At 37.5% G+C, this 14440-nt stretch overlaps 1 protein-coding gene across 38 annotated transcripts in view; it reads right to left on the bottom strand.

Annotated features, from left to right (window-relative positions):
• Nucleotides 1–14440, bottom strand: part of camk2b1 (calcium/calmodulin-dependent protein kinase (CaM kinase) II beta 1) — an 83260-nt gene that overhangs the window by 42550 nt on the left and 26270 nt on the right. For 29 of the 38 annotated variants that reach the window (XM_015046429.1, XM_015046432.1, XM_015046433.1 and 26 more), the window contains exons 6-11: nucleotides 8155–8227; nucleotides 3806–3908; nucleotides 3038–3121; nucleotides 2792–2886; nucleotides 453–575; nucleotides 258–341 (exon numbers count right to left, since the gene is read on the bottom strand). In XM_015046429.1, coding sequence (XP_014901915.1) covers nucleotides 258–341; nucleotides 453–575; nucleotides 2792–2886; nucleotides 3038–3121; nucleotides 3806–3908; nucleotides 8155–8227 — 562 coding nt within the window. Of the gene's footprint in view, nucleotides 1–257; nucleotides 342–452; nucleotides 576–2791; nucleotides 2887–3037; nucleotides 3122–3805; nucleotides 3909–8154; nucleotides 8228–12966; nucleotides 13040–14440 lie in introns of those variants that run through there. The other 9 variants (XM_015046430.1, XM_015046437.1, XM_015046441.1 and 6 more) reach the window with 2 other exon arrangements.

Raw genomic sequence — 14440 nt, 5'->3', positions numbered from 1 at the left:
AATGCCAAACATGAACTTTGCATAATAAGTCCCTTTAAATATATCATGTGTTCATTATATATAATCTAAGGGAAATAATTATTTACTTGACTGCATATTCAGAGCAATGTGTGCTGTTCTCACAAATACTGAAATCAAAAATAAGACTTAAAAAATATAGACAAGAAGAATCAGACAATTGATTTCATTTCAGCTCACATGAGAGTTTTTTAGAGGAGAGTGGTGAGATGTTGGAGACTGAAAGTAGGCAAACAAACCTTGAGTTTCCTCCTGGCATTGAATTTCTTCAGGCACTCCACAGTTTCCTGTCTGTGCATCATAGATGCCACTGTGGATCGTTGCTGCGATGAGAAAGAAAAGCAGAGGACATGAGAAACAAAGAACATGGAAACATTCAGTCTTGCCATCTGTAAGTTTGAATTTAGTTAAAGAGCAAAGACAGGACCACTTACGCAGACCCATGGATGCTTAAGAGCCTCCTGAGCAGTGATCCTCTTGGCTGGGTTGATTGTAAGCATCTGGTTGATCAGGTTTTTTGCCTCTGGGGTGACTGTGTCCCACTCTGGTGATGGAAACTAGAAAACATAACAAAATATCCCTAAATTAGTTGGCAATCCAACAATAAAAATGTTGGTTGTTGCTCATGTTTGAATAGAGTCAAACTTCTCTGCAGTTTTTAAAGGTACAGCTTAGGACATTAGTGAAGTACATGCATATGCAATATAGCAGCAAAGCAGATGTCCTCACAAATAAATCTCACATGAAACTCAACTTAACAGCTCATAGTGACGAGTTTTAGTGCTTTTTTACTGGTGTTATCTTAGCACCAGTTCTTATTGTGAGACAAAGAACTGATTTCACTGGGGTTGTATAAACCAAACTGCAAAACAATGTTTCACTTTTGATTTAGGACCTAAAAAAAGCAGACATTTAGACATACCTAGCTTCAACAATATTAAAAGTCAGATTAGTTTTGCAATAACACAAGTGTACCGTCTCCAGGCCTTCGGCTGTTTGTTTTAATACCACCTGTCATGAAGCGAATGCAGCTCAGTGCACTGCATAGATTTACATTTACAGCTGATATTTTTAGCTCAATTTATAAATGTTATTTTAAACCCAGTTTATAAACACAGGTTTTTATGACTTATTTATAAATCCAGCTCTTGGGTATAAACCAAGACTGCAGATTACTTGATATTTTTACTTGTTAAATATTCCCAGCTGGTATTTATAAATCCAGATTAAAACCATTCCAGGTTACAAATCAATTAATAAAGTAAGTATTTACAATTTCAGATTAAAACTGTGGGCATTGCAGTTCACGGTTAACAATCAGTCAGACATGACGTTACAAATGTAGTGTTAAAATAGAAATCATCTTTAAAACAACCTCTATAAATTAGGTATATTATGTTTTTAATACAGATGTTTGCTTCTATTGCAATGTGAATAAAAACACTTACTGCACAGTGATCTTCTACATAATTAGCTTACAACAGAGAAAGTTTTAAAGATTTGACTAAAAAAGGCATTTTAAGTTATGTGGTGATGTAATGGCCAGTTGGGAATTGGCTCTACTGTGAGTCCCAGTTTAGCACTGGTGGAAAAACCCTAATAATAATAATAATAATAATAATAATAATAATAATAATGTTCTCTGAAACATCTTATCCCAACCCTTTTATATAGAATTGTCAGCTGTACTTTGGTCTTCTAATGTATCTGATCTAAAGATACATTTGCATTTAGTGTTAATTTATTCAGAGTTATTACTCAGATTACTGTACATAAACATACGTCCATACTGATAAGTCTTATTACAGCATAAGTCTTTAAAGCTAAAGAACAGAGATTTGGTAAATATTTGCTAAAACAAGCAGCATGATTTCAGATTTGCATTTTAAATAAGATTTTTACCTCTGATAAAACACGCTATATTAGAGTAATTTTAAATACATCAATTTCATATTTTTGGTCTCTATAAGATAAATATAGTGCATAACATCCCTAAAATAGCCTTCCATGATTAAATGTTCAAAAGAAGATATCATTCTCTGTCTGCAGGAGTGAAGCTCTCTAAAAAGCCAGACTGGATTTGATTGAATGCTCCAATTAATTCATGCACATTGCTCAGTGTTCCCGCCCCTGTGCTTTGTAATGACTGTACTAATCAACCCAACATGGCTGCTCGGGACACATTTTGAGAAGCTTCTTAGATTTTCATAGTGCAAGAAAGAAAATAAAAGAAAATACAGGAAAAGAAAAAAAAATCAAAAGTGCAAAAGGTTGGGAAAAGTTCAAACTTAAAGTCATTAATAACATGCAGTGAACATTTCTTCCCAGAACAGATTATCAATGCACATATTGACAAATTTTGAGGACTACTTGTACCAACTTTATTAATGTTTCAGATGATTTTCACATATAAGCCACAACGGCTCCCTTTGGTCGGATTGTTTATTAAAACTAAAAGGCCAGTCCAAGCAGAGCCTCCAGCAATTTGTTCAGAAAGCCTCAACCCATCAGGTCCTGTTGTGTTTAGGCATAAACACTAAGGTCTGTGTCCCATGAGGACAGAATCACTGCCAGAGAGTCAGTCAGTTTCTCTGTCTTTATTTGGCATGAAGTTCACTGTGATCCATGGCGAAACCTGCGCTCTTGAACCCCCTGAAATATGAATGAGGCGACTCAGTTACATAAGAGCAGCCAAAAGGGAACGGGGGCAGCGGGAGCAGCAGGGTGGGCATCGCGATGGAAGGAGGAGAAGGGAAAAACAGCGCAGACTCACATCATAAGCCCCAGCCTTGATCTGCTGGTACAGCTTGTGCTGGTCCTCGTCCCAGAAAGGAGGGTAACCCACCAGCAGGATGTAGAGAATCACCCCTGAGTCACAAACACACACAAGAAAACATACACACCGACGAAACAAAAAAACACACAACATCAACTCAACCTTCTGCTGTTTTGTGTGTGATCACTTAGGAAATACCATATGGATGTTGTGTTTAAACGAGTGTGTTTCTCTACAACTCACCGCAGGCCCAGATGTCCACAGGTTTGCCATATGCCTCCTTCCTCAATACCTCAGGGGACAGGTATCCTGGTGTTCCTGCAAACCCTGCAGCAAGAAAACATCCACTATTGATTAGCAAGGCAACAGATTGTACAGTGTGCAGAGAAACCAACAAAATAGTCAGTATTTTAGCCTTGAGCTGCTGGAAATTCTCAGTCAGACACTGTGACCTATTTATCTAACAAATACCAACACCTTGAGTCAATTTCACTGCAAAAACACAAAATCCTACTAAGTATTTTTGGTCTAGTTTCTAGTGCAAATATTCTAGTACACTTGAAATAGGACAAAAGTAGCTTACAAATAACTTTTCAACAAGAAATATTAGCTTGTTTGAAGTAAATAATTTCTTAATATTGATGAGAAAAGTATGAGTTTGACTGACAGATTATTTTACTTATGACAATATATTTTTCTCATTGCACCCTACAACAAATAAAAAATGGTTGGCTTCACAAAAACTAAAACCTAAAACCGTAACTTCCTTCTCTTCAAAAGTCAATATTATAATCACAACTTTATACAGAACACAAATTTAGGAATTTGTGTTATACAGCTTGGATAACAACAAAAATGTTGTTATCCAAGCTGTACTTTTTAATGTGTTTAGCTGATAAAATGAGAAAGTTGTCTCCATATGGGGGACAAGATACAATGACAGAGTAGTTTATTATGTCAATTAAATAAAATGTACCCCAGATTTAGTGCTGTTTTTTCTGGGATACCTACCAAACCAGGCCTGCTGATCCCCCTGCACCTCGATGGCCAGGCCAAAGTCGGCAAGCTTCACTGCAGCATTCTTACATTTGCTTGCGAGGAGCAGGTTCTCTGGCTGAAGAGAAGAAGAAAACGGCAACAGGTTATCAAAGAACTTATAGGACAAGAAAACCACAATCCTCATGGAGTAAAAGCTAGAAGCAGACATGCAAAAAAGTTTGCAAAGGGGTTCATGAAGGCTGCTTTCAGTCAAGACAAACATTATCAAGGCACACGTTTTGTGTTTTTATTCATGCATTGACAGATACAGCAAAAGTTGGTCCACATTACAGCAGTCAAACCTGATAAGTCTGCAGCACTCTTATTTCCTGGCCTCATGCACTGAGGCTCTATAGGCTCCATCTCTGTGGCCTACATAATGCAGCTAGCCTCATTATTCTCTGTCAGAGGAGAGCTCTAATAATGGGCATCTATCCCCACTGGTCTCTGCTCTTTCTCACTTTCTTCTTCTTAGTCTCACTTAATCATTGCCTCTGTAAAGGTAACAGGCAGCTCTGACTACTGCATAAAGCCCTCCCGGGGGAAATATTAACACAAAATATGATCTGGGGCTATCATTTTTTACAATAATCTTGATGCTAGATAATCACCAGGATTGCTAACATGATTACTTACATATTATGTTAGATTGATTATCAAAGTTACCCTTTAGTCTGCACAGGTAGACTCAATTATTTCAGTCGATACCTGGGGAGTTAGACGCCCACCCAAATACTTAACTTCAAAGTTAACATAGGGGGAAAAAAAAAAAAAGACTTCTTTGTGTCAGTGAAGCTTCAACTTTTAAAGTTTTTTTAACATCCTTTTTGTTCTTCCAATTAGCTAAAGCAGCTGTTTCCTAATATAGATCAGTGAAGAGTAACATGTGTCCAAACTTTTTGAAATCAAAAATTAGGACATTATATTTAGGCTGGATTTCTGTCACCACTTCCCCTGCAATGCAGCAGCATCTGCCTGCATCCTTTCATTGTTTTCTGTCCTCAAATCAGACGACTCGCCTGTCCTCAAAACAGGCGTATTTACAGACGTGTTTCTGCTAGCGTCTTAAGCCAAGAAGGCAAAAGAAGTGGTAATGCTTCCATTTTGAGCCAATATCATGTCACTCCTTGCACTTTTGTAAATCAGGTAGTTTAGAAGGTGCCAGCGCAGTATAATCTGTGACAACGAATGTGGGTGAAATTCGTGAGGCTTCCATCAAAAAGGTGAGCTCACATTCAAACATCAAGTAACAAACATCAGAGCTGCTTGGCACAAGAGCACCGCCTTTTCTCCTGCTACTTTTTGGCAGACTAAGCGCAGAGAAGATTAGCAGCTGGTTTTGGTTGAGGAGGGCAGAGAGGAACGTTTACTGACAGATGATGGGAAAGCTGCATTGGAGAGCAGGTCATGAGTGGGTGTTTGATTTGGAGAACTTCCCAGTTTCAGATTTTCGCACTTCCTTTTCTATTTATTTACCAGTTAAGGATCTGGTACCGAGGTGGGAGAGTGGCAGGTATGTATGCATACGTTGGGAAGCTGCCTATTTTTAAGGAATTTGCAGACCAGGAACCTGAAGTTCAACTAAATCAGTCAACTTTGATTTAGTAGAACATAAAACATGTTTTAAACAGCAGCTGCATTTTAAAACTCCACGAGTTCTAATGGAAAATTACAGTGTACTGTCAAAGTATTTATTCTCTTTGAACTTTTTAACACTCTGTCATGTTAAACCCACAAATGTATTTAATTATATTTTATGTGATAGACCAACGACGCATAGTTTTAAAAATGCTGACAAATAAAAACCGGAACACTATGGCTGACATTTGTGTTAAGCCCCATTGTCCCAATACTTTGCAGAACCAACTTTTTAGCAATTTGAGCTGCAGGCATTTTGAGAGTTATATCCAAACCAACTCTGCAAATTTTTTCACTTTTAACTACTTATGTCTGGACTTTGACTGGGCCACAGTATACACATACCATATGGTACAGCTAGAGCTCAAAGTTAAACTTTCTAACACTTGTATTTTTTTCTTTCTTTTTCAGAATGATTCTGTAATTCTCTTCAGCCCAATTGACTCCATTTGACCAAAACATTTCTTCCACACACTGTGGTTAGATCCACAGATGACCCCATGTCTCTTTCTTCTTAACACTTTCCTAGGGAGCATTACATGCAGTTCTGATGCTGGATTGATGTTTTTTGAAACATTTTGAACTTGGCATGTTGTTTGATGACCTGACTCTGCTCTAAACCTCTCCACAGCTTTCTCCCTGATGGGTCGGTCTGCTGTGTGTCTTGGGTTTCTTGATGTTGTTTGTTCACTAGTCTTCTCTAAAAAAAACCTTCACAGACAGCTGTGTTTATACGGACTGCAACTGTTTGCACTTGATTTTGTGTTAAAAACCTTAAAAACCCTGTGTCACTTTTATTCCAGGTTGTGTTTGGTTCCATCACATAATATACTAAAGAAATACACTTTGAGAGTTATCACACATAGTAGTCCAGTAGACTCGGTGCGAGTCAGGTCAAAAAGTGCCAAATTTGTTAGATTTTAACACGGTGCGGTTTGCTTACACACTGCGCTGTGTCAAACAACCCAAACTAACTGGAAACCTGTTCCCCTCCTCGCCTGTGGTGGCGCCGCACCAAGAACCACAGAAGGAAACAACATGAAAACCTCTGAAGAAGACATGACCGCAACTTCCTTCTTCACAAAATATAAACAAAAATGGAAAGAAGTCAGATTTTAGCAGTTGAAGGATTTCTCTTTTGTAAAAGACAAAGAGTCATTTTTGCCGCTAGCGCTAGACTTTTGCGTTTGCTTTGGTTGTATTACCCAGAATGCCCTGTGATATAGTTCACTTTCTGCTTACTGAATAGTCTCCGGTCGGCTTCGATTTCATATACTTATTCAAACCATGCCAGAGTTCACTTCCACTGAACAAACCCTTGGTTTGAAGACTTCTTTGAGTTTAGTTCTGCATTCACACAACCCCAAATGAACCAGACTTTCTAGGTAAATGAACTAGAGTTTGAATAAAGCGGACTAAACAGGGATGGTGTGAATGCACACTAAAAGTTTGTAGTTCAAGGGGGTTAAAAAACTTCGCACTGCACATTACATCATCTTCTGTACAGTGTGTACATTGAGATTGTTTTTGTTGGCATAAAGTCACAACTTGACTCTGTTGTCATGTCTATTGCTAATTCGAGGGATCATGTCAGTCGGGCTGTCCTCAGTCATCACACTATGACCTATTGCGAGAAACACTCTCCGGTGCGTGGCTGTGAAACAGGATAGGCGTGTAAGCTAAATAAAGTCTTTGCCGACAACAGTTCTGATAAACACAGCAGCCTTTGCTGGAATGCCAGGACTGACATTTGCATAGAGGTCTACTTGACAAAGTGCATCATGCAAAACAAGATGCAACATACAGACAGGAAGAACAGACAGAAATACCATCAGGTACAACACAAGCAGCAAAATGCAAGACTGGAAAACAGGTTGATTTCTATTTGTTTATAGGCACAGATCATATTTGACATGTTGCTTTGGAGAAGTGGAAAAGCATCTCAGCAAAAAAAAAAAAAAAAAAAAAAAAAAAAAAACCCCTTGAGAGCACTGAGGGCTGTGTGGACAATCTGACAAATTATTCCTGACAAAATCACCTCTAAATTTACAACTGGTTCTTCCTGCAACCAGTAAACATATACTCATTGCGAGTTAATAATTACTATTTTGCAAGAAAATGGTTTTCATGGGTGTAGTATCAATCCAAACCACAGAATATCTGATAGAGGAATAGATATTACTTCTCGCTGTCAAGTAAAAGAACCTGAGATGAGGTACTCTCTCAGCTGATATTATGTGGAGCAGCTGTGACAGAAATCCTGCTACAAAAAGGTTACATAGCAGAAGCATTGGTCAGCCTACATGACCTGCATTGCATGCTCGACACTGTTGCATGCTTGAACTCTCTACACACTAAATGATATGTTTATATAAGAAGGTAGCTGCAGGTTTATTATAGCTGAAGAAACCTGGAGGAAAGTCAGGGAACATTTTGCCCTGAATCTGCATGACTTTCAAATTTAAAAACCAGGTATTATGTTCAGTCTGAACTGTAATATGAGCAATGAGATGATCCACAGCCCTCTATAACTCTTCAGACTTTGCAAGCAACAACTACAACGTCTTACCAACAGAACGGAAATCCACAAACTACAGAAACAGCTCAACCACAAACCCCAAAGACACAAATATATAACTAATATATAGCTTTATGTGGGCAGCAAAGCAATTCCCATCACTCACCTTTAGGTCCCGGTGCACCACGCCCATTTGATGGCAGTGAAGCACCGCCTCCAGGATCTGCTGGATGCAATGACTGCATGCAAACACCAAGGGAAGGGGGGGCGCATGTTAGTCTTAGCAGCGCTGCAAACCCGTGCACAGGCCATGGGGTGCAGAAAAGAAAGGGTAGGTGGGTGGTGGGGGAGATTTTAGGGGAAGAACAAGAGTTGAAAAGACTCTTTTGTTGCCAGAGTGCCACATTTGTACCATTCGCTGGCTTTGGTGGACCCAAAACAAGCAAGATGATCAGAAAATGAAGCAAAATCTGTTGCTTCTGAGTTAGCATAGCATAAAACCAATATATAAAGGATTCATTTTAGAGTGGACTTCTTTTTTGGGTTAATTGTTGTGGTAGAATGGTACAGCTGTGGATTTTCTGCAACAGAAGACTCCTTTATGTCAATCTAATATGCAAGAACCAGCTGACGGTGGCAATTACTTTCAGTTTGATATATTTTTCAACAACCCTCATCCAAAAAATATTAGAAATTTCATCTGACTCTAGATGCCCTTCCACCATCCGTGTTTTACCCAGCAGGCCTCGGTGGAAATGGGACATGAGAATATGGCTGGCCACAGGGGGCCAAGAAAAACACTGATGAAGAAGGTAAACGAAGGGTTGAGTCGTTACATTTGAAAATTGTGTCTGTTTGAGAACAGGCTGATAAGACTGAAATAAATGATGTTGGCAAGTCATCAGAGACCAAAAACAGTGAGAAAGAAACTAGGAGGCAGTGGAAGTGTGAGACTAGATAATATATCTGCCGTGATAGAAGAGGTGGCTATGATTAATGGGAAGATGACACTGACAGGAAACAACAACATATAAAAGTATGAATGTTATCAGATGATGGATGAGTAGAGCTGTAGTGACACACACTTATATAAAGTGCAAGCATTTATATCTGGACTGGTGTGTGTCTGTGGTTGATAAAAGCTCCATCCTGCATGAGTGTCTCCTGTGCACTGAACTTTTTTTAAAGGATTTAGTTTGTGGGTTAAAATATCTGATTTATTGTCTGTACATAAAAAAAACTACATGTACATGTTATGTCTGTAAAAGGTTGAGGATTAGTTTTAGTTTGGTCCTTCAGAATCTGATAAAATAGAAAAACATGGCAAGTTGCAAGCTGAAGGGAACCATCTAGTAAAACTACAAATAAATTCTAAAAATGTTAAATTTTTAGGAAAAAAGCATTTCAACATAAAACCTTTGCTTTCACTGGGTATAAAGTCACAATAAAATATAAAAGCACAACTACTTTCTCATTAAATTCTAAGATTTCACTATATCAGGAATTTATTAGGATTAGAAAAATTATAGTTGAAAATGATGATCATGATCATTTGTGATAAATCACTTCTCTTCCTCTCATTTGTATCTCTGTGACCTTTAGAGTCAGGTGTTGGGATTTCCAACAGGCTGTGTTTACATCATTGACATGCAAACCATTAATTTATTGCACTTTGCATATTACCACATACAATTATTGGATTTCAAACGCTCCTTTGTGATATTACTATTGCCTATACTGATCACACTACGGCCAATATTACTGATTTATTGTGCAGCTTTAATTTTACTAATTTTGTGGCATCTTGGGTATACCTAGTTTTGCAAACAAGTTTTCGTTTTAACTTTGTAAATAAATTATCAAATGGTGCAATCTGTGGCTTCTGGTTTCGTTCTACTGAGGTTAGATTAGAAATCATTTGAAATGTTTTTTTTAATTTAAAGGAAGAAGAGGTAGAGTATGCATATTCTTTTCCTCATGAATGTCTGCAATAAAATTTGATTCCAGAACAATAAATTATCTTACTAAACTACCAACTTTGTTGTGTTTTGGTATATTGGAGGCTATTAATTAATTCTGTACTTTACTGAAAACTTTTGTTTCCTTATATGAAGACCTATCATGGGCAGAAAGTAAAAGTTTTTTTTTTTTTTTTTTTAAATCTACTTAATTTCAAAATACTGTTAACTGGAAAAGAAATGTGCAAAAGGTGAAGAATCCAATTATCTTTGAATTTAAAAACACAGCTACAAAATGAATATCAAATAAAACAAAGTGATGGTGAGATAGAGCTCTTAATTGGGATTTATTTCCATATTTAAAGGACCATCAATTCTTTTATCATATTTTTCGTCTATTTTTTCTCCTTCCAGCTTAGCCACACATCAAACTAAGATAATGAGGAAAGTGATGGAATATATTTGGAATTTGTTAATACAACTTCTTCCTGGTTGTTAAAACTATACTAAATTTGCTTTGATTGCAATTACAGTTTATTCATTTGAAAGGGAAATGACTTAATGGTGGCAGAGACTGGAAGAAAAACAACCAATACAGAAGAAAATCATTTCTGTGCACAAAACATGTAAATCAAATATCTATTTGTTTACAAAACATCTAAACTGGGTCTAAAATCCTGTCATTAGGGTAAAATACATTTTTTAGCAATTACCTGATCTGTGTAAGGCATGCTAATGTTTCTAAATCTAAAGTTAAAAATTGTCCTCTGATCTAAAAGAAATATTCAGTAAAATTACAAAGTAGACCCTTAATGTAACAAAACTTAAATGACATAGGAAGTCTATTTGGGGTGGGAGACACAATCTGAAACACAGAGAGACGGTGGAGGAAAAAGATGCATTGACCTGAGTGTAAAGTTCAGGGCTATAAATTAAGAGCACTGTCTCATCTCTAAAGGTCTCCCAATGAATAAATACTGGGCAGGTCACATATACCGAGTGTGTCTGGGTACTGGGTGATCACAAGAAGAAATGTGGCTGCACAAAGGCTCTGTCCTGCAAAATCAAAACTTGTTTGTATTTTGTATGTATTGTTTCCGTCGTGAAGACGCCATTGCAATAATAATCGGCTCTCGTTCTTCACTGAGGTTCAGGATAAAACAGATCAAACCAAAAAAAGTACAACAAAACAGGCATTTTGTTTTGGCTTTACATACTGAGAAGTCTGAGTAATCCTTCTTAATGTCTTCCTATGCTTACAGTGAAAAATGGAATAAAAATGCATGTTTTTCTACATCGTTGACAATCAGGTGAGCAAAGCTGCTTTTTTTTTCTTTTTTGCACTCAGAATGCCACTAATGGACATGTTTGAAACTTAATCCTGATTATTACTGTCGCCATTTTTTGTCATATTTTCTGCTAATGATCACACCCATTAATGAGTGAACCGTTTTTCTTCTTCTCCTAAAAGAGCTTTGTGGATCCATTAATGACTCTGAGCTGACATGCTCACGCACCAACATACACTAAGCAAGAACATTTTTTTTTTTTAAATCCACTGATTACCCCATCTAGAAATGTCTGCATTATACAAACACAGAGCACTTATACTTTATTTAAGTATGGCACTTAAATAAATTAACATTTACTGCTGCCTAGACACGACTTTGCAATATGCAGAATGAGATAATAATTAGGGCTACACAATAAATCAATACCTATATATCACAATAGAAACATAACCAACATCAATACGTAATACGTCTGACACAATATTCAATAATTTCACTGAACTCCGATCCAGAACCGCACAGGTTCTCCCGCACTCTTTGGTTACCAAGCAACAAATGGTTGAGTAACGTGTGGTTACCTAGCAACAACTTCTTGAGCAACTTGTGCAGCATAAGTTTAACGTTTCGCCTCATAACTCCTTAAAAATAAACAGTGGCATGGAGTGAAAACTGTGGATAAAACAGGCAAGGTCACACCCCCAGTTTGGTAATATTTCAGATATATAAACCAATCAGAAGTTATTGATATTGACCAACATGAAACGCTTTTATCGTGATATGATTTTCAGCCACATCGTCCAGCCCAAGATATAATTAGAGCTGCACCAATTCGATATTAATATCTGTATTGGTTTATATATATAAAAAAGTTATACATCGAGTATAAGCGCAGATCTATTTAGTTTAATTCTATGATTTATCATTTAATGTACATTATATTTAGGATTTCTAATGCATTTCTGAACCATTTGAAAGAAGATTTGTTGCAGTTTATTTTTACTGTTTGGCCAAGGTAGTCAAAGTATTATTTTTGTCAGTTTCAGTTTCTTATTATTTATTTTACATTGGCTGATCTAAAAATTAAAGTTAGGTTTTACATGTTTCACCAAGTTTGTGAACCTATTGGTGTATTTAAATGTGATCTATTGGTGCAGAGTTGTCAAATAAATTTCAGAATTGATGTTTGTGTTTAAAAAAAGAAACATTTTAAGTCAAATGAGCTCTATTTTTCTGTATCGGATTGGTATCAACCGATACTAAACCCCAGATATTTGTGTCGGTGTCAGAAGTGAAAAAAGTGGATGGGTGCATCCCTAGATACGATGCATTATAAAGGATGTGACCGTGTGTGAGCATGCGCCTTCATTTTATGAGCGTACTTCCCGTCAGCGCAACAGGAGCTTTGGCTTTGTGGTCGATTGTGGGATGGTTATGAGGAGAGCAACTGGGAGGGCAGATGAAACTGGAAAAAGTGGGTGAGGTGGGCCAGATTCTTCCAATTAGAAAAATAAAAAATATATAAATTAAATTCATTAACATTAAGCAAAAAGAAAACATCCATCACAACAAGACACGAGGCGGACGTCAGACTAGAGACGAAGAGGATCGACACAAACAGGCAAAGAGGAGGAAGGAGGAAAAGAGGGGAGGAGGGAAAGGAAGCAAGCAAAGTTTGGGGAGGGGGAGGGTTGAAGGGTGGGATGCAGATGCTCCTCTACACATACTAACCTTCAGGTCCCTGTGCACTATGTCATGTTGGTGAATGTGATGGACACTTTCTAGAATCTGATGGATACAGTGACTGTGAAGACAAAACAGAGAGAGGAGGGACAGCGGGGGGAGGAGGACAGATGAGCCACAGGGATGCACAGAGAGGTATGGAAAAGGACGAGGATGAGCAGAGTGACAGACGGGGCCAAAAAGCCCACATTACAGGGGAGAGAAAGGGTAGGTCAGATTAGAGCAGTGACAGTGGATGTCAGAGGAAATCATGTGGCAGGTGGAGGAAAAGAAAAGTATGTGAAGCAGACAGAGAGGAATGAGAATGGTAGGCAAGTAGGTGTAGGTGGAGGAGACAAAAATGTTTCGTTTTGCTTTCTTTTTTTTTTTTAAACACGATGAGACAAGAGCAGCCACAGCAGAGCAACCCGCCAGACAGAAATCACAACAACGCTGCCACGGGAAAAGTACAGAACACAGATGACAGCTTGTGAGAGAAAAGATAATCACCTTTTTGCATAGAACAGAAAGAGATACTAAATAAAAGAAACGGACAGTGAATCATAGAGGACAGGCAGTTATTTTTCTATCTCTGAAAGGAAAAACAGCACTGTGTGTTTGTGCAATGCAAAGACAAACATGAAACTTCCTCACAACGATGAGCGTGTTCATTTTGAAATATTTCGTGTATGCAGCAGAATCATTGTGATGATAATGTACAGAATATGTGACTAATGGCAGGCGCAGGGAGAAAGCCGCCTGCAGGATCCACACCCACACCGACTGTGAGTGGGAGGACTGAGAGAGAGAAACAGAGAGATAGATGCATATGCATCGTTTGCGGAACCACACACAAAAACACACAAATATATCATGTGGCAACAATACATGCCTAAGACTTTCCTCTCACTGAGAAAATTATTAATATGCAGGTATGAAATTGTAGAAACTTTTACTTTAATTTGTGAATAAGCTGTATCTAAGGAGGTAAGAGTCTATTAGGTAATGAAATAGATGTTTGATCTTAAATCTTGTGTTTTTAATAAAAATCAGTCTAGTTTACTTAAAAAAAAAAAAAACTTCCAAGGCCTTAAAACACATTTTTTGTAGCAATCTAGAGCCAGAAGGGCATGTTTAGGTAAAAATCTGATCCAAGGCCACTGCTTTGATGAATGCCGTTCTCATCGATTCAAAAAGTGTGGCATAAATTCTTATTTTTTATTGTTTTTTGACTAACCCCAAAATGATAGTTTTTTGGTTGTTTTGTCACTGGAGCTTTTATGTCAACACAAAATCGACTGGTGCTGAATATGTATTGGCTGAATATTGAAATGCAATAATTTTAATTTTATTTTAGGAAATCAGAAAACCTGGGAATGCTACAACACATTTTTTTTTTAAGTTTTCTTTTCAAAATTTTCCTTACTTATCCAGATCTGGACAACATTCCAACTTTTTAAGGACTTGAGTAAAGCATGGTAAT

Source organism: Poecilia latipinna, unplaced genomic scaffold (assembly GCF_001443285.1).
Source record: "Poecilia latipinna isolate Pla-1442-1.1 unplaced genomic scaffold, P_latipinna-1.0 Scaffold779, whole genome shotgun sequence".
NCBI lineage: Eukaryota > Metazoa > Chordata > Actinopteri > Cyprinodontiformes > Poeciliidae > Poecilia > Poecilia latipinna.
This window is presented reverse-complemented; position numbering and strand designations above follow the sequence as displayed.